The sequence below is a fragment of the Oreochromis niloticus genome, linkage group LG19 (assembly GCF_001858045.2).
Source record: "Oreochromis niloticus isolate F11D_XX linkage group LG19, O_niloticus_UMD_NMBU, whole genome shotgun sequence".
NCBI classification, from domain to species: Eukaryota; Metazoa; Chordata; class Actinopteri; order Cichliformes; family Cichlidae; genus Oreochromis; species Oreochromis niloticus.
The window spans coordinates 12,966,498-12,986,032 of NC_031983.2; the positions used below are offsets into that span (position 1 = coordinate 12,966,498).

At 40.5% G+C, this 19,535-nt stretch overlaps 2 protein-coding genes and 1 long non-coding RNA gene across 5 annotated transcripts in view; 1 reads left to right on the top strand and 2 right to left on the bottom strand.

The window, feature by feature from the left end:
* The window catches only part of rnf144aa (ring finger protein 144aa), a 30,513-nt gene extending 14,836 nt beyond the window's left edge, over positions 1-15,677 (bottom strand). Inside the window, exons 1-2 of one of the 3 annotated variants that reach the window (XM_025900745.1) lie at positions 14,812-15,195; positions 2,243-2,425 (exon numbers count right to left, since the gene is read on the bottom strand). In XM_025900745.1, the coding sequence (XP_025756530.1) occupies positions 2,243-2,391 (149 nt within the window). In that variant the 5' untranslated portion in view covers positions 2,392-2,425; positions 14,812-15,195. Of the gene's footprint in view, positions 1-2,242; positions 2,426-14,811; positions 15,196-15,293 lie in introns of those variants that run through there. The other 2 variants (XM_003453238.4, XM_005477099.3) reach the window with 2 other exon arrangements.
* On the top strand, positions 6-15,282 carry LOC102077766 (uncharacterized). The gene is made up of 3 exons (XR_270122.2): positions 6-2,310; positions 3,923-4,076; positions 15,182-15,282. It is a non-coding gene; the product is annotated as an uncharacterized LOC102077766 (long non-coding RNA).
* A 1,269-nt stretch (positions 15,678-16,946) lies between the features above and the next one.
* rsad2 (radical S-adenosyl methionine domain containing 2) lies at positions 16,947-19,520 on the bottom strand. The gene is made up of 6 exons (XM_003453237.4): positions 19,077-19,520; positions 18,832-18,993; positions 18,482-18,711; positions 18,251-18,400; positions 17,642-17,674; positions 16,947-17,414 (listed from the first exon to the last, which is right to left on the bottom strand). Exons 1-6 carry the CDS (start codon positions 19,399-19,401, stop codon positions 17,250-17,252), a joined length of 1,065 nt encoding a protein of 354 aa, XP_003453285.1. The 5' UTR covers positions 19,402-19,520; the 3' UTR covers positions 16,947-17,249.
* Between the last annotated feature and the right edge of the window lie 15 nt (positions 19,521-19,535).

Genomic DNA, 19,535 nt, shown 5'->3' on the forward strand with positions numbered 1-19,535 from the left:
TGAAACATCAAAAGACACAGGAGGGAAGAGGAGAGAAAGCAATTAGTTAAGCTCAATGTTTCCTGGGAGATAGTGAAACAAATACTGCTGGTGACAGAATAAATAATAAAAAAAAAAAAAGGAGTCTGTGTAGCTTCGAATTGTTTTTTTTGTCTGTTCACTTAATAAATCCCCCGTCCAAGATTTGCTCTGACTCAATGCTTTACGAATTGTGTCCAGCGAGGTTGCACACACACAAACGGGCTTGCTGTATGCACAATGACACTAATTCGCCGCCTAAATGGCCGTTGTCAGTTCTGTTCATTTTTATTTCAGGCCTCATGCTTTCTGGCATTAAAGAAAACACGGTTCAAAAAGCTTCTGAAGCTCCTGTAGTTATCTTCAACAGCTTTCACAGCTCCCTGTGAAATTTTCACTTGGTATGAAGTTACACTTTTTTTCCTTCACTTCGCGTCATTCCATGTCTCTTATGAGAATCAGAAAGGGTTATTTTAGGCCGTCTCGTCTCACTCTCTCCTTCTCTCTACAGCTGAGAGCAAAGAGCACCCACTCGGCTGTTTACAGGAAGTGCTCCCGCACATACACAACGTCAACACTGTCAAGCTCTCCCCGTGCTGCTTAGCAACTGGCTAAAGGAGGATTTTGGAGGTGGAGGGTGAGCTGATAGGAGGGGGAGAAACGTGGCAGAGGGAAAGAGACATGGAGAGTTCGCAGTTTGCCTTCACTGGTCGCAGTCTGCTTCAATGTGCAGCTGCCTGTTTGCAGAAGAGGGAAGCAAGTGGGAAGAGATGGGTTGAAGAGTTCATATCCATGGACTCTTGTGCTGTCTAAATGTGCTAGTCAGCGATGAGAGAGACAATGCACATCACATCCTCCTCCTTAACAACACATTACACATTCTAAGTAGATTGTGAAATGCAGGTCATTGCATCCACCACTGACTGACTTCATTAAGCTGTAAATTAAGCGGTAAAGTCAATCCACAGATGATGTGCGCTAGGATATTAAAATAATAAGAGTTACAATCTGCTAATGTGGCAAATATCTCTTTGTAGGATTGTGTCTGGTGTCTTCTTTCAGTTCACTGGCCACTTTATGAGGTGCTGGAAACATTCAGAGATTTTGATCCATATTGACATGATGGCATCACACAGCTGCGTTCTCCTACTGGAAGCAGCTCAAAGGATAGGGACGCACTGTGGTCATAAAGAGGTGGACATGGTCAGCAACAATAATCATGAAGGCTTTGGTGTTTAAACAATGCTCAGATGATAGATCCTAGATAGATTCTTTTTTGACCTCACCACCCAAATGTAGCTGCAGAGAGCAAGAGTCATCAAACCAGGCAATGTTTTTGTAGTCTTCTATTGCTCAATTTTGTTGAACCTTTGCAAGCTGTAGCCTCACTATCCTGTTTTTACCTGACTTCAGTGCTGTAGCCCATCTACAAGGCTCAATGTACATTCAGAGATGCTCTTATTCATATTTTGGTTGTAACAAGTGGTTTTTGAGTTACTGTTGCCTTCCTATCAGCTCAAAGTGGTCTGGTCATTCCCCTCTGACCTCTGACATCGACAACCATGGCATAGTTCAACAAGTCACTTAAATCACCTTTCTTCACCAATCACATGGCAGCAGCCTAATGCATTTAGGCTTGTAGACATGGTAAGACAATCTGCTAACATTCAAACCAACAGAATGGTGGTCAAATATAGAGGAACTGAACATGTGTTCCAATTAAAGGGTGTAAGTATATTTGGATTGTTGGTACAAATGGTTCTCTCTTTAGATAGAATGGGTTGATAAATGATAAAGGGCATAATTTCAGTGTTTTCACTATAAATATTTCCAAACATTGTGAGACAGTCTCCTCATCCTCAGGTTAGTAGAAGTAGGAGGAAGAAGAGTCATGATTAAAATGCAAATGTACATTAAGATGGAAAACTGCTCATCTGAAAGTACAGGTTTAAGCAATAATATATAACATGCGTCACTACTCTTGTTTGTGTAAACAAAAACTCAAACTCTCAAGCTGGGAAACTGTTACTAGTAATTGATGCTAATTCATTTGCTGCTTGACTGGGGGCAAATGTCTCATTTGTTACAATTGGACTGCTTCAGTTCTTCCTGTTTTGCATCTCTTTGTCGTGTTTTAAGTAGGAGGGCCAAGGAGGAAATTGCAAAGTGAGAAAAACTGAGAGGATAAATCAGAAAAATGAGATGCAGCTCATGTCTGACTCACTCAAAATGCCTGGCATCCATCCATCCATCCATCCACCATCCATCACGCTCACCAGAAAGCACTGAGTGGTGAGGAAGCTCCTTTATGTAGCTGCTGAACTCATAGAAAAGCTTAAATGGCAATTTGTTATCAGGGTGGTGCCAACTCATAAATATGACCCTCGGGGGAGTGCGTGGAGGTGTGCTTTGGAGGCCAAAAGGAGACAAAAGAAAAAAAAAAAGTCAAAAGAGAAACCAATTACTAAATTAATGATGTCACACCTGCAAATGCAGCCAGACAATTTAGTGTAATGGTGTGTAATAGCCCTTTTTGTTAGCTTAGGGGGAAAAAAAAAAAAAAAAAAAAAAAAAAAAAAAAAAAAAATCATACAAAGCACTTTGAAACTAAACATAAAAAATATAAACATGTTAAGACAGCCTGGATCATCACTGTTCAAAAATGAATAATAAAGTAAATGTGCAGGAACTTCTATAAAAACAGAAGCAGCTTAGCCACCATTTCATTCAATCAACAAACTGCATCACTAAATATGATTTGAATACGAGTTGAACCCCACCAGCAGGAGTGGACTGACACTTCACAGGATAGATGCTTAACACTACAAAGCAAAAAGCTTTGCTGAGGACTAGAATGATAAGATATTCCAGGGTGACTGAATTTAGGTTTTTTTGTCTCTTTGTCTAAATTACTAATTGATATACATTTACATTCCACAAGCAGGATCTCCTAATACAGTGGGTACTTTAATACTTGAACCTTTTCCTCTAATCCCAGGTTTTATATCGGCTGTGCAAACACTGACAGACTGGGTCGATGTGGACAAATGAAATGGTTTTGTAAAGCCCTGACATGGCCTGAGGAGGAAAGAGGGAGCGAGCGAGATAGAACGGCAAACGGAAAATGAGTTTTCACGAGAAAAGGTGGTGCAGTGCGATCCCTCTGCTGCATTATTAACTAGATGGTCCATTATCACTGAGAAAAACACGCGCGTGCACACAGATACACAGGATATTCAAAGCAATGGACTACTTGTGCTATTGTTTCAAATATAGCCTTCCTGAGTACGATAAGTCTGAAAAGGTCAGGTCAGAGAGTTAAAGATTAATAAAGTGAGACTCGGAAATCAAACATCTTTCCTGTGCAGTGTCTACCATGTGTCAGTCATCAGTCTAAAATAGCCCTCACTCACAGCTTAACCGGCTACAGCACCATGCATGCCATAATGACTCCATATCCAGGAGACAAACAGACACACACACACACACACGCATTAACAATCCATTGCATAACAGGGGTGGAACTAGTCACAGAGGAGTGACTGACTTCTCCAGGGAACAACAAGTAAATGGGATTTCTTGCCGCAGTAGAAGGCATATGATGCCACCCATTAAAGTTTTTTTCACCTACATCATGTTATGTAAAGCAAAGGTCAGCCACAGTACACAAACCCAAGCACAGTTGAACAAACACAAACAAGCCATGCAAGTAACAGGAAAACCTTAACTAAAAAGCATACTGCCCGAAGCCTCACATCACAAGCTGACCTCACTTCAACAATTTCAAGGTTTTCATGGTACATATGAGGACTATGATGCAAGGCCAGACACAGACTCACTCATGACCAGCATATAAACATTATGCCTCTTTATTGTTGGGGAATTCATGTATATTGTCTTACAGATACACCTGTTGAACTGCTTGTTAACACAAACATCTAATCAGCCATCAACACTGCAGCAACGATCACCCGATCTCAATCCAATGGAGCACCTTTGGGAGGTGGTGGAAACAGAAAATCTGCAGCAGCTGGGCGATGCCATCATCATCATGACAGGTGGGTACAAATATGGAGAGCATAAAGAGCAATGGTGAATAACTACTTGTCAACATGTGTTTTTAATGAGTAGCAGTACTCTGAATTCCTTTCTTGGAAATGTTTGTACAAATCTGCAACAGTTACAGTGTTTTTCCAGTCAAAGTCCTCCTGAATTGTGAACATTGCTTTCTTTCTATTTACTTATTAAAACCAAACAACCTATTTTAATCCATCAGAAAGTGTTATTTATGAGTAAACAATTAACAAAGTAGCCCAACATGGAAAATTGATAAAAGTCTTCTTAAAAAAGAAGCTAGACCGATATTAATACACTGCTCCCAGTGTTATCTTCTAATCAGAGTCTGCATTCATATAAATGCTGCTTCCTAGCTCGTAAAGAAAATCCTAAAATGTTAATTCTCACCTGGACCCCCTCAGAGAGAGTTTAGAAGTGAGAGCACATTTTCGCATGCTTCAAAAAGCAGCCTCACGCTGAATAACAATGCAAGCCTTTACATTCACTAGGAATCAGCCTCAAATAACAGGTTATAATGCACCAGTGTGTACGATCTGTACTGTGTCATTTGCTTTGATGCAGATGGGCAAGCACTGAGAGAATCAGTATTTCAGCTCGTTTTCAACTGAGCACAGTTTCACGTCGCATCCTATCTGAAATTAAAAGATAGACAGCAACCATTAACTGCTTTGTAAGTCTGGGCAACCCAATTTTTTCTTTTTCTTCTCACACATGTGGACACGCACAAAAATGTCTTTCGTCTGATTCAGAAAGAAACTGCTGCCACCCAATCAGACGAGGCAGAGACAGTGTGACGAAGGACACGCAGTAAATACCGAATTGTGTTCAGCTGCAGTAAACAGCTCATATTGTCCTACGTAAATTATGAGAACGGCCCAGTGCAGTAGATGCTCGCCCGTGTGATTATTTGCCACAGCCAAATGAATGTTGTTAGAAGAATGATATAACACCAGCTGTCATGAACAGTTTTCGTTCTGACTGGCTTTATCGGTGAAAACGGATCTTTCTCAACTTTTCTGAGCATCATTTTTGTCTGGCACACAGCTACAATCATTTCCTTGTCGTCTCATTGGACTCGGTCCTTTAATTGCATTTCGCTGGAATGCATCACTCTTCACAGAAGCACGATTCATTGCAACTCAAGAATCCATGCGCACACAAATAGTTATTGAATCTTCGGAAATTTCGATACAGTTAACAGAAACTGGAATTTGTTTGTTTCTTAAAGAATTATTAAGAAAAAGTAAAAGAAAGAAAAAGTACTCCAGGCTGAGCTGTGTGCACAGTGATCGTCAGTCTGAAATAACCGCATCGTGATCCTGCTCTCTGCTGCCCTGACCCCCCCCCATTTACTTCCTTCCTTCCTTCCTTTCCTCACTCAAAAGCCCAGCCCTGCTCATTGTGGCCAATTAGTGCAGCCTTTAAGTTTATGCCATATTAACTCTGCGAGGAAGAAGACGCAGTGGAGAGAGAGAGTGACAGGCAATCTGCCAATTTTGCCTTTTTTCCAGCCTCCCTTGGCTCACCTTTACTGCCTGATATTTCTTCTTGTCACCTCATGGTGCAAGCTTGTGGCTTTTACTCGCTGTCCTAGGCAACCAAACAAACAGGCATACCACGGACTTTATTTATAACCACAGCCTACGCACAAAACTGAGCAAATAAGATAGGTACAACAATACAAACTTCTTGAGGATGAGCATGCTGTAAAGCAGCTGTGCTCTATGTGTACCAACATTTTGGAGACGGGGGGGGGGGGGCACAGATGCTTCAAAGTAAGTTTTATAATAAATCATCTCAAGTTTAACTTCTGAATTTGCAGAAAAACAGTATTACACTGGACTTGAGATTCTTAAAAGATGCAAGCAAACACAAACCATTTACATATCTGATTCTTAATTCAAAAACTGAGCATCTGGCTCATTACCATGTTCCCAAACCCTCTGTGCTCTGAGAAGGGTTCTGTCAGCTGACTCTTACTTAAGCACAACTCCATAAGTATCTGTAGAAGGTATGCTTTTAAAATGTGTGATCCTACGAGCTTGTTCATCAGTGCTTTTCTTGCTTTCTGAAAAATCAAACTGCTTTGTCGGGGTCAGCACACACTCTGCTTGAGCATCGCATTGTGTTGGCATCATAGATGGTGTATAAAAGAGGTAAGCATGCAAGCTTCTGCAGGTGCTTGATATTGATATTGTGTTTGCTCCTGTACTTAACAGTTTTACCGTTGCACACTGGTTCCCTTCTCCAATAGGTCATGTTAAACTCTCAAAAAGAAAGCAGTTCACCGTTACAATTTTAGAGAAGTGATGTAACGACAGCAATAAACTATTGTGCAACTGCACATCCGAAGACGACATCATGCAGATAGTACAGCAACCTTTGTGGCAAAAGTAATGGTATAATTGATGAGCAGCCGTTATGTGATTACTGAAGCTATAACCGTAATGCACTACCGTGTATATAATGACAGCTTAGGTTATTCTTTAAAGCAGCTAACCTACATTTTATAAGTCAAAGTGCACACAGAGTATTTTTGGGTGGCTCTATTGCTAAAAGTGAAAGGTGACTTGCTCTTTTTGACAGGCAGCAGTTGGGGACAGACGCCATCTGTCCTTGACACAGAGGTGGGGTGGGGGGAGGGGGGACGTTGAGGGTGTAGCCAAGAGTTGCGATAGGCCTAGGTTTTACATGCCCCAATGAGTTACACAGTCACCCAAATGTATTTTGGCATTGTGTGTGCTCTCTGTGTGTGCTCTGTGTGTGTGTGTGTGTGTGTGGGGGGGCTTAGCAAGTCAAAGTCCATCTTGCAGTGTGGGCCAGACGGACAGTGAAATGGTGATTAAAAAACCCAACTAAATATAATATAAACTCAGTGCATTCAAGCATGTCGATATGGTTAATACGACCTGCTGAATTTCAGTCTGAGTATCAAAATGGTAATTTAAGCAGCTTTGAAAGTGTCTTGGTTGTTGGTGCCTGATCTGAGTATTTCAGTAACTGCAGATCCACTGGGAAAATCACAGTGGATCTTTCCCAGTTTTACAGAGAATGTTCTGAAAAAGAGAAACTATGTTCTCTGGGTGAAAATGTCTTGTTTATCTCAGAAGTCAGGAGAATGGCCAGACTGCTTCACGCTGACAGAAAGACAACAGTAAAATAATGTCACAACCGAGGTATGCAGAAAAGCAGCTCTGAATGCTGAATAAATCTCCCAGCAGCAGAAGACCACACTGGGTGCCACTCCTGCCAGCTAAGAACAGGAAACTTCGCCAACAATTTGCACGAACAAAAGCCGTAAAAGTGAAAATGTTGCTGGCCTGACGGGTTTCGTTTTCTGCTGTGACATTCAGATGGTAGGGTCAGAATTTGGCGTCTGCCTTGTATCAATAGTTCAGGCTAGTGCTGCAAGTTTAAAAGTTTCAGATATTTTCTTGGCAAACTGTGGGTCCCCTTAATACCAGCTGAACACCATTTAAATGCCACAGCCTGTCCGTTTATGCTGTGCTCTGTGGTTTATTTTCCAGTTTAATTTTTGATATAGGTAATAACTATGACCAGATGGAAGAACAGAACAAAGTCTTGTTTTCCCCAATAATTTTCAATTTAACAAGAATGACAAAAAGGAAAGAATGCAACCCATTCACAGGTGACAGTGGCTTAACTGCCATTATCTTTGTCACCTACCATTAATATGTCAACAGCTAGAGGAAATTCGGGGGAACGCAGCAAAGCTATACTACATTCAGTGTTAATGCCAGCCGCTGGAGCTGCCTTCAGAGAAAAGAGAGAAATAAACTAGAATGAAGCAGACTAGCAAGACGGGAAACAAAAAAGAAAAAGGGAAGGAAAGAAGATGTAGTTGAAAGGATGAGTGAGCATGAAAAAGAGGGAAGTGGGTAAAAACAGACTGAAAGAGTGACAGTAAAAATAAAAGACTGGAGGAAATACAAGAAAACAGCTGGAATAAAAAGGGTTCTTTTCTTTTATGCCTCCTAACTAGACCATTAGGCAAACAAGCTGAAGCTTTGGCAGTACTTAATGACTGAGTGTAAATATTCATGAGATTTTTGTAGCATTTTGTTTTTTCCTTCAAGTTGTAAAGAGCCTACATTGAAGAAAGTCGACTCGATGTTGGGCCACACTCATCGATAAAGCTCTTCTTTTGTTAGTATTTGATCCCCGCCATTTTCCTTTATACAAAAAAAAGCCAATTCCTTCAAACCAGTACCTGTAGAAGAGGACACAGCGGTTAACAAACCGTGCTGTTCTCATCTCACAAAAGAGAAAGAAAGAAAAGACTGAATGACATGGTGGTGAACAGCAGGCACAGAGCAAAACAGTCAGATGGGGGCTAAAGCAAGGGGGCCAGTTCTTGCCTACAAAGTCTTATTGTCTGTGGTAACAGCACTTACAGTTCTCTACAGCACAAAGGATGAACAAGATATGGATGTTGGTGTGGAGACAGTAACAGGCGATACTCGCTTCTTACCAAATCTGTATGTAATAAAAAAGAAAAAAAAAAATGAGGCTGTTAGCAGAGACGGTAAGCTAGTTCTCACCTCCAAAAAAACCATGCTGGCACACATTATTGTCTCGCAAGCTGAGCGAAGATGACAGGCATGCCACACTGAGCCTATTTCTATTGACAGATGGAGAGAGCCCGGGCAAAGGGTCGACTTTGCTGGGAATCTCTTGTCATTCATCGCTTTGCATCCTCAGTCTTTATGTTTACATGTAAGGTTTAACTAGATTACAGCGGATAATAACAGGGAAAGTCCAAGGTCATTATTGTGGACTTATTTATATATCTGTAATCATGCAGGGAAATTGTTAAACTACTCCCGGCTTTGGCTGACAAAGAACACTTATCTAATACCGTAACACTGCTCAGCTGGGTATGAAATTGTGTGAACTGCTTTGTCTAATGAAGGAAAGTTAGTTTTAGTTTGTTATGCAAATGCGTCCAGAATTCACTTTGTACTTCTGTCCAAAACAGAATCCAACAAATATCAGCTGGCAGGAATTTCTCTTTCCAGACTCTGCTTGGTTGATCAGCGCTTTTGGCTTTCATTTTGTAAAAGTTCTTTATGTTTTTTTTCCCTCCCTACCAGGTTGTTCTTTATTTATTTATTATAATTTAACTGTGAAATCAGATTCATTAGAATCTCTTGTGAATTTTAATACAAATCAAAATGTTAGAAAATACTCATAGCTGCTGAATAGATGGACTAAATGGACAAAATCTTGACTGTTACGCACACAGTCGACAAACGCAAGGACACATCCACTGAGAGCAGCAGCTGACAACTGACAAATAAGGCCCGTATTCGCACGCTGATGGAACGTTCCTGAACTACACATATTACGCTGTGTTTCTGAATAAAGAGAAGACAAGAAGATGTCTGTAATGTTTGCAGTTTCTAATATATGAACACTTCCTGATTTATTTGGACTTATAATGGAGGTGATGCCACTCTGTCTTCACCCCATCAGTTTGACGAGTTAAGACGAATAAACCGTAACAGGTCTTGTGTTCATATCATGACAAGGAAAATAGGATTTATTATTTCTTAAATTTTGCTTTTGAAAATAAGAGAAAAGGTCAGAATTATCAATTTACTATGTCAAACACACACGGTGAAAGAGTGTTAACACAGAAATTAGCACATAGCATTGATTCCCTTTACGTGTCAGGCTGAACACTCAGTGTGTGTGATTGGCATATCACACACACACACGAGGCATAGTCTACATGTCCCTCATTAGAAAAAAATGCCCTGGGGACAAATTCCTTATGCCACTGCAACTGTGCTAAATGAACTGAGATGAACTGAGTAGGTTATGTCAAGATCGGCAAAAAAGCTAATTCATAACATGAAGAGAAGTAAGAAATAATAAAAAGAACTGCGTTTTCTTTTTTACCACAGCTTTAAGCCACTAAATAGTACTGATCAAGACACTTAAGTGGAGTCGGGTCGTGTCAGCCATTTTAGTCTTTCACTGAAGTTATTTTAATGAGGAAAATACACAACAAGGGCTAAAATAACAAGCGTGACTCTTGCATGCTGAGCACTGCCGTCACTCCACTGGACAATAGTGTTTTCATGGACAAAACAGGAGTGAGAAGCACTCCAACAGAGAGGCACTCAGAGTCTAATCTGTGGGATACAGTGGCACTCTCACCAAGCAGTGGGCTAAACAATTCACAAGCAATTTTGCTAATCGCTGAGTCTGCAAAGCAGACAAAACAGAAGAGTGGATAGAGTCAGATCCCCCAAGATCTCATGCCCCAGTCTGACCCTCCCTACTCCCTGTAGTCCTGCCATGACATGACATCACAGCTTATCATGTTGTACAGAGTGCTTTCTTGTATCACGTAAAAATCACCACGACAGCATATTATTTTCTCTCTGCCTCCCAGCTCTTTCCTTCCTTGCTGTTGTGATGGGATGCTACCCTTTACAGAAAACCCAGTCTACAGGTCTCCCGTAGAAATGGGAAGGAGGAAGCCCCAAACCCATGCTAGGAAATGTTCTGGCATCCTGTTGTTGGGTTTGTTGTAGAAACACATAGGATACTATCTCACTAAAGGTAAGTAAAGGCCCTCAAAGTATCTACATGGGGGAAAATATTACAACACCCTGGCAACACGCTAAAAAGAAAGCCCCATTAGAGGTTTTTGATACTTTGATATATTCTCCATCAATCCTTATCCGGTTGGGCCTGTAGTTCGGACATGTGTCAGGCATTAGCCGTCACATATTGGTTATAACTGATCCAGATACTTTTGTGACACTGCACATTGGAAAGAAAGGGTAGAAATTGATCAGAGTTACTGACAAGCTCTAATTTTCACATTATTTTTGCAGAGAATGAAAAAAATGGGAAGCTGGAAACAGAAAAACCCCTGCAATGTTCTTGATTAAAACTTACTCATAAAAACAGTTGCATTGACCACAGCTTCCCAAACATCTTCACGCCACTTAAAGTTAGGATCTTTAGGATTTAATTAAATGAACCTGCCTTTCCAAAATTATTCTGGATTATTGAAAAAGTAGCCCAATTAAACAGGCCTAAATTTTAAAGGCCTTGTATCCAAACAAGTCTGAACACTAAATTTGCAACGGTGTCCTTAGTAGCGTTAAGCACTAAGCAGTAACCACACCAAGTGGTTACTGCAGCTTTAATGATTCCAACTTTCCAAATCTTATTCATTCCAAAACAAGAATGGTGCAGGAAAAAACCTTCGATATCTGCCCAACAGGCCAAGTTGTAATGTGATCACATCTCCTCTAACAAGGGGATTTTCACATTGTCAATGTAATTTTTTACTCTTTCAATCCCCAGTGGCACTAATCTATGCTTTACAAAATGCCAGGCTGCACCACATTTCGCTTCAGTGGTGTCGAGATCCCAGCCTACCACTTGGCTCATCTACTTCACTTAGCGGTTTTCATCATTTCTGCGAATGATTCTCAGCTGAGCGCGAGCCCGAACGTGTTCCATTTGCCGCTTTTATCTGTAGGTGGAGAGCGTCAGTGATGGAGACAGACATAGTAGGAGCAAAGGGCTGGCTTAATCCCAGTAGCTGAAGTGTGAGCTGTACCCCTTTAATGAACAGAAAACATAATTTGTTGTTGAACTACAGTCTACTGGGAGTACTGTAGGAGGAAAAACTTCCATCTCCTCCTACAAAATGTTTCTTCCTGACTCTTTTCCAAATTATTAACCAACCCGTGGTGTGTGAATGCGAGACACCAAATTCTCCTCTTTATAAAAGCTTTACAAAGATGTGCTGGAAATACTGCAATATAATGATGATAAATTATCAGTATTCAAACCGTTTTCTGCACAAGTCAGTAAAATGCATGACCAAAAAAAAGAAATGGACCTAGAACTGCAGTGAAAGTCAAATATTTTATCCCTGGATGGTGCAAATATATCTGCTGGAACACGGGAAACTTTAATATTCAAGAAACAGATGTTCAGCTGGCGTTCACTTCTCCCTCACCTAAAATTCTTTGTTCTTAATCTTTGTTTGTGTGAAACTATCCTGACCCCTGAGGACTAACTGAAATGAAAGAAGACCACAGAGAAGATTCATGGATGTATCGAAAGAGGTCATGCAGAGGGTTGGTGTGACAGAGGATGGAAGGGATAGGATGATATGGAGCCAGATGATCCACTACAGCGACCTCAAAGGGATCAGGCGAAAGAAGCAGAAGATGAAGAAGAAGAAGAAGAAGATTGAAATGCTCCGTCGTATAAAGTGTCCCGGTCAGCAGATTCCGTGGTGCGTTACATAACAGCGTCTCAATTTACAAAGCCCTACCTGTCTGAGAAAAATAGGGCGTGTGAGACCAGTTCAAAATGCCAAGAGGCCGTCTGGAAGAAGCACAGCGCACAAGCACCAAATAATACTCTCATAACAATCCCCGTCTCATCCAAACATAATCCTAACTGGCTGGATACAAGCCATAACACACAGAGCTAAAGTGCTCTCGGAGCAGAGAACATCATTTTCGGGAGCTATTTAGGGCTCAACTGACGGCAGTATTGCCTGTTTAGTGTGTACACTATCCTCCACTCTATCCCCAGCCATGCACACACACACCTGGAAACCAGCACCACCACCCAGAACACTCACTCCAAGCAACACCCTGCTGAAATGGCATTTAAGCTGTTGCATAATCTTTGGAGGACTGACAGCACAAAGGCAGAACACGACCCCTGAAATCAGATTACTCTAAAATGACTTTTTCTCTGGAAGTGTAAATGTTACCAGAATAAAGGAGTAATTTAACAAAGCTAGACTGCAGTAACAAAGTGTATATCTGAGACAGCTAAGGCTTTAGAAAGTCCAGTTACCTAAGCACAGTAATTTGACATTCAGTGTCAGCCCCCCTAAATTTAGCCTTACTTCTCTAACAAGGCTTTACTGGCATTGGAGGACTGACAGTAATTGAGGTCTGATCGCTGGTTAGGGGTATTTAAACTGAAAGCCCCACTTCTAGATCAAGTCCAACTCAAGGTAATTAATCTTCTTAACATTAGGTGCTTTCGTAGTGACCTAAAGATGGACAGAGCACATCCTGGACAGCCTCTCCAGGATTTCGATTACAGCATAGCACTGTTTCACCAAAAAACAAAACAAAAAAACCCCAAGGCCCTCCCTAGGTTTATTTCCCAGACACCCTTCTGTTATTAAACCAGAAGGTCCAACCTACAGATCACACTGGAATCAGTATATGATTGCCTTCAGTATAGCTCAAATAATCAGCCATGAGTCGTTGCAGACATGCTCTTTAAAGAATGCATAAATGCCCAACCCAGGGCTTTCCTAAGTCTCCCAGATTGCCTTATTTCCAGCACGACAATGATGCATCCTGCTAAGATCGCTGCATATTTTTTAGTACGTAGCAAATGTCAAGGTCAAACAGACCGCTGCAAAGCTTGGATAAACACGAAACCGTTTCTAAGAAAGTGTCTGCCCTGTGTTTAGCCCATGTAGCACAACAGGACAAATATAACACCTCCTTGTCTATATAAAAAACACCAAGTCTCCTTCATACATGTCTGTTACGTATAGGCTTCCATGTGCATTCATGGGTGTGTTGTTTGTGACAGTCTGTTGACTTCAATAGCAGGCTGGGTTCTCGGCATCATGACCTCATTCCTTCTGGCTCTTAAGTCAACTCAGCACCCCACTTTCCTCTGGGAGCGGGCTGAAAGCTTACGGTCATTCCAAGGGGCGTGTTGTACAAAGCAAGCTACAGTATAGCTCACTTTGGACAAATTTGCTGCAGAAGAGAGGAATAGCAGCTTGATGTATTTTATTCCCGGATGGGAGCAAGCTGTATCCGAGAATAATGGAGAAAGTGAGCAAATTATTTTTTTCTCCAGCACATTGATAGGGCACCTAAAAGCCCGTTTATGACAGGATTGGTGTCAAAAGTGGAATTTCATTTCACAAAACAATGCTGAAGTAAAACAACTTCTCTTTACATTGATATGTCAGATAATGTTCATAAAATACAGGCAATACTGACTTCCGTTACTAAAAATGGTTGTTTAAGAAAAAAAAAGATATTCCCCAGATTTACTGCCAGCCCTCAGAGGGGAGATGACACCATGTGAGAGGTGTACAGGTAGCAAAGAAATTAGCAAAGGAGTATTTTAGCACTTCAGAGCCTTGATTACTACATAAATCCTTTGATTACCCAGTAGCCTGGTTTCACAGCAATGCATGTAATCCAGCTGCACCCTGAAAGGAACCTACTGCTTTAAGTGTATACAGCAAGCGCTGAGTGACCTTTTCAGGGCTCAGTGGAGCAATCAACTCCAAGCATGTTATGCACCCTGCAGCTGTGGCATAGGAGACGAATATGACAGAAGGATGTGGGGAAACAACCCAATTACACAAACTCCAAGCAAGTGCCAGCAACAGCTACTTAGGACCACTGATCTGCCAACTAACTACAGCTGTTTATGTTAAAATTCGCTAACACAGAGGGGAGCTACACCTTTAGACTTTAGAAATCTCGTCAGGCATCGGCATCAGTCAGATGGCTGTAAGCCAGGTAGCTACAGCATATCTTGCAGTAACAAAAAAAAAAAAAAAGGAGAGAGAATGTCGGAAATATGCGACAGCCGTGTAATGACACTGACAGCTCAAGCAGCTCTCTCACACTGAGTAAAAGCACAAAACCTTACCTGGCTTTCTGAGATAACGCCGTCTTGATAGTGTAACCTCAGGAAGAGCTGAAGAGATGATCTCTTGAATTGGATTAACGAACAGGCGGCCAACCAGTCAGGCGGAGGAGGTGGCGGTGGTAGAGGAGGAGGAGGAGGAGGATACCTCTGAAGGGGTGATGCCCATATTCATTATGTAGCCCTGAAACGTTGGGGCGGAAACATTTGACCTGCTACTGTCGCCCACAGCGCCTGAGTTCGAGCTCTGGTCAAACACTGACACCAAAAAACCTCGAGTCAAATCATAAAAAAGCCTCAGCTCAGATAAAATAAGCAAACGGCGGGAAGCACGAGCCGCAGCTGACACTCTCCTTTCTGTTTTGCTTGACAGGAGGATTGTTTGTACACCGGAACAGCGGTCTACTCTCGATTACAGAACAGTGTGCAACATCCAGTCGTCACCCTGCAACACGAATCGTACAAAAAAAAAAACAGTACACAACCTTGCTGAGAAGAGATCCGGTGGCGCCCTGTTTATCTATCCGCCGTTCCTCCTGCCTTGCTCGGTAGGAAATCAGCTGCTTCGCACTGGAGGGACGCCATTTGTTTGTGAGAGGTTTTCCGTCTGCTGTCCTACGGTGCCCCTTAGAGGAGAGCTCAGCACCTGCCACCTTTCCAAACAACAGCTCCCCCTGCTGTCAAAACACTGCAATCGCCTTTAAGCGTTTTCTCATTTGCCTTTACAGCCTACATTGCATACACAGTGCCTAACAAATGTCTTTTATGTACTTATTTATCTGGGTAAAAATGAGAAAATACAGTTTGTCAAGAACTTTTTAAAACTACCATTGATTTAATCAGTTGTTACGGAATTCACGTTTTTATACAAGCATATTGGACTATTAGTGTGCATCACTATTTTTTCAGCTTTTTGTGAAACAGTAAATTTGATAACAGTTTAACAACAGTAATTATATTTTAGCTTTAAAAATGTCATTTTGATTAAATGCATTAAATGTGCATACTAGTTCATTAACCATTACAGAAACATAAAAAGTGATTTTAATAATTAACAAGGTTGTTAATTAGAACAGCTGTGGCATTTTTAAAATGGCATTTTTTTAATTTAAATTTTTTTTAATTTCAACTAGTATACATGCTTGTTTCCATTAACTTTTTCTTTTGTCTGCCAGTCAAAATTTGATTCATTTGTCTAAATTTTAAGACCTAAAAGTGAAAAGACTTACAAATAGAAAAACGTGTTTTCATACACAAGCTTTTATACAATAGAAATTGTGACCTACATCTCAGTACTGCTGCAGTCAGCTGCAGTGAACTGCAATAACATTAGTTTCAGTTCAGCTATGTGTGAGTGTTGCAAGACATAAATCAGGCATTGTAAGGTATGTGTTTGAAAAAGAAAACAACTAAACCATATCCAGATAGAGGCAGTGACAGAAATATTGAAACCACTCGAGCTATTTGAACTTCTATACAATATTTCCAGTAAATTGAAAGTAGAAAAGTATTGCTGATCTTGTTGGAACCAGCTACAGTCTGCTAGGTTTATACAACAGATAAGATCAGTGTACTTAATTTTCCAAGGCCTGAAAGGTCCACACAATGGTGTGGCTTTGTTGTGCTGACTATGTGTTGCTGTGGTCACAAGTTAGCCTCGTGGAAGTAGATAGCCCAGTTCTTGCTCTGAGAGGAGACCACCGTTCTTTCAGATCAACGCTATCCATGTTTATCTTACTTTGCATAAAAGTGGGTTCTTATTTCTGTTCTACCTTAAGAGGAAAACAAATTATAGTATCAAAAAAAGTTTAAAATGTACAGCGACAAATAGTTACAGTGTAGTCACGTGTACACCACTTTGTATTGGTCTTTCACGTGGAATTCCAATAAAATGGATTCATGTTTGTGGCTGTAATGTGATAAAATGTGGGAAAGTTCAATACTTTCGAATACTTTTTCAAACCACTGTATTGTGGAAAAAATGACTTTATTTTGCCTTGTTACTTAACCACATAAAAAATAAATTATCACAAAATCACTGACAAGTTGTCCTTCAATCTAAATTTGTTGTGTAAAATTATAATTTGAATATAACACTCAATGTTACTTTGTTCAACAATTATAAACAGTACAATATATTTACAATACAATACATCTTTATTTATAGAGCACATTTAAAAACCAGCGGTATACCAAAGTGCTTAACATAAAAGACAGATATTTAGATATTTAATAAAAAACAAAGAAGAACAATACTTCTGGATCACCTTCTATTTGGTGACTGTAACCTTCAAATAACCCCCCCAGAACATACACACACTTAGATATATCTGAATATTTACATTCCTAGTGCAAAATGTGCATACTGTAGAGCATATCAATGCAAACACTTAGCAAAGGAGCATTAAACACAAGCTGAAGAAGGTCACGGGCTCAGCGTTTTACCACTCTAGCTTCATATCAGCTTTGCTCCACACATATTTTCCCCCTCTCTTTAGAAACATTTTTTCATCGAAGCCGCTGAAGCAAATCGCCTCCTTGACTCCAACATCAAGGATGGATTTGGAAGGATCCTTCCGTCCCTCTCGACAGTCCAGGAAACGCATCTGTAATGAAAAAAAAAGGAAAAAAATCAACATATGAAGTAAGTTCCTTCAGCTAAAATGCCTAGCAAGTTACTAATTTAAACAATTATACCAAATTCAAGCCTTTTTACTTAATTTGAGCAATCCACATTCACATAACTCAAACATGCAGTTCATTTTTTTTTACTTAAACATTTGATAAAATGGCTCAGCCGCACTACCAGTTAGTAATAATCTAAAGTACTTACATATTCATCCAGGATCAGATAGGAGTTCCTCATCTATTAAAACAAAAAAGACCACAAATTTTAATTTTTGTGCATCCTAACTTTGGATTTTCAACCATTAATTACAGCACAACAAAGAATTATTTTAGGCAGGATTAACTGATCTCACGTTTCAACTGAATATATATGTTTAGTTCCTACTTTTCATGCCATAGTGCTGCAAAATTGAGGAGCAATGCAGAATGCAGAATGAGCACACCACAGATATGAAATATGGATATTCTAGAAGTTATCATAGCATTATAAACTATACCAAAAGTCTATACCAAAATATTCCCTTATATTTGGTGGCCATCTATACAGCAACAAGGAGAAAACAAAATCAAAACTGACAGTGGTGTTCAAAAGTCAACTTTTGCATAGTTTGTTTGTTTAACTGTGCACTGTGTGTGTTTACTATAATAATATTCACATTTTATTCACTCTAGGCAGACCAAGCTCTAATTCTACACCCTTACTTAAATCAAAAAATTAAAAAAAGGATGAAAAACATGTTTCCCACAGAATACATTAAGGTTATTGCATTTAAACATATTTGCCATACTTGCTGCACATGTCTGAGAATTATACCTTCTCATTAGACTCAGGAACAAGGCAGGAGACGCTGCTGTGTCTGTCCAGAAACTCCTGAAACTGCTGATCACTGATGACAAACCTCTCTGCCTCTCTCAGGGCTGTCTCGCCTGCGTTTTCCCCGTCAATCAGCAGGCACTGAAAGACCTGAAAACAAGAACGAGAGGTTCAGTACATCCATGATTACACCGTACAAACATATTTATTTACTTATTTTTTCGATTTTACCTTCCAGCGGACAGGATTAATCCAATTGATTTGCTGTGTCATGTCTTCGTCATAGTTGAAGATGTTGATGACGGAGTTGATTTTCAATGCCACTTTATACTCCTTGCACCAGCTGCAGATCTTGAAGAGGTTGTCAAGGTGGCTCTTCCTGCCTTGAGTTCTGCCAATCAGCTGATTGGTTGCTTCATCAAAGCTGTCACAGGAGATAGCTAGAATGTCCAGATAGACACCTAGAAGAGGAAATAAAAATGAAAGAGATCATAAATGTAAATTATTTTATGGTATATGGCACAGCTGTAATGTATCCATAAAAAAAGAAGAAGAAGCTGTTAATAACTTAGCTATCTTACCATATTTCTGGAACCATTCTTCTTTGATCATGCTTCCATTGCTGACAATGCTGACACTTGGGAGCTGGAGGTCCTGTTTGCAGTACTGGACCAATTTCCCCACAAACTCTCCCTTACCATGCAGGAAGGGCTCTCCGCCAGAGAAGTTGATCTTTTCCATCCCTTAAAAAAAAGACATAAATTTAATAGCATGCACAGCAATTTGACAAAAAACAAAGCTTATTGCTATTAATTTGTCAAATCACCTGATTCCTTTAGAAGTTTAAGCCCCCTCTTGGCTTCCTCCAAGGGCAGGACGAAGGACGTTTTTGCAGTGTGGAAACAAAATCCACATTTATAATTACATTTGCGCGTAAAGTGGTAGTTGACACTCGTTGGGATCGTTGGATTTTGGTCTTTGTTTTGGTCCAGTTTATCACCAGCTGACGAAACGAATGAGTTTGTTCCCTTGCAGGCTCCTGTTGTCCAGTAAGTGAGTTTTGAAAAGGCGCTCTCAAAAATGCAGTAGATGGTGCTGATGAAGCGCCGCAGAAGCAGCCTGGGAGACGAGACAGCCGGAGAAAAATCCATTTTTTTAAACGATGAGTTGTGCTGTCAGACTTGCTATGTTTGCAAGGTGAATGCTGGTGCGTCATAAGCAGAAACCCGCAGGGCACATCTTATATAGAGGGTAGGGAGAGTCGGTCAGCTGAGCGACTCAAAAG

Bases quoted from the DNA above. Each gene is read 5' to 3' on its own strand.
- rsad2 (XM_003453237.4), bottom strand. From the start codon at position 19,401: ATGGATTTTTCTCCGGCTGTCTCGTCTCCCAGGCTGCTTCTGCGGCGC. The intron at 18,712-18,831 runs GTAAGATAGCTA...TTCCTCTTCTAG, and splicing joins AGAATGGTTCCAGAAATATG to GTGTCTATCTGGACATTCTA. The intron at 17,415-17,641 runs GTAAGTACTTTA...TTTTCATTACAG, and splicing joins ATCTGATCCTGGATGAATAT to ATGCGTTTCCTGGACTGTCG.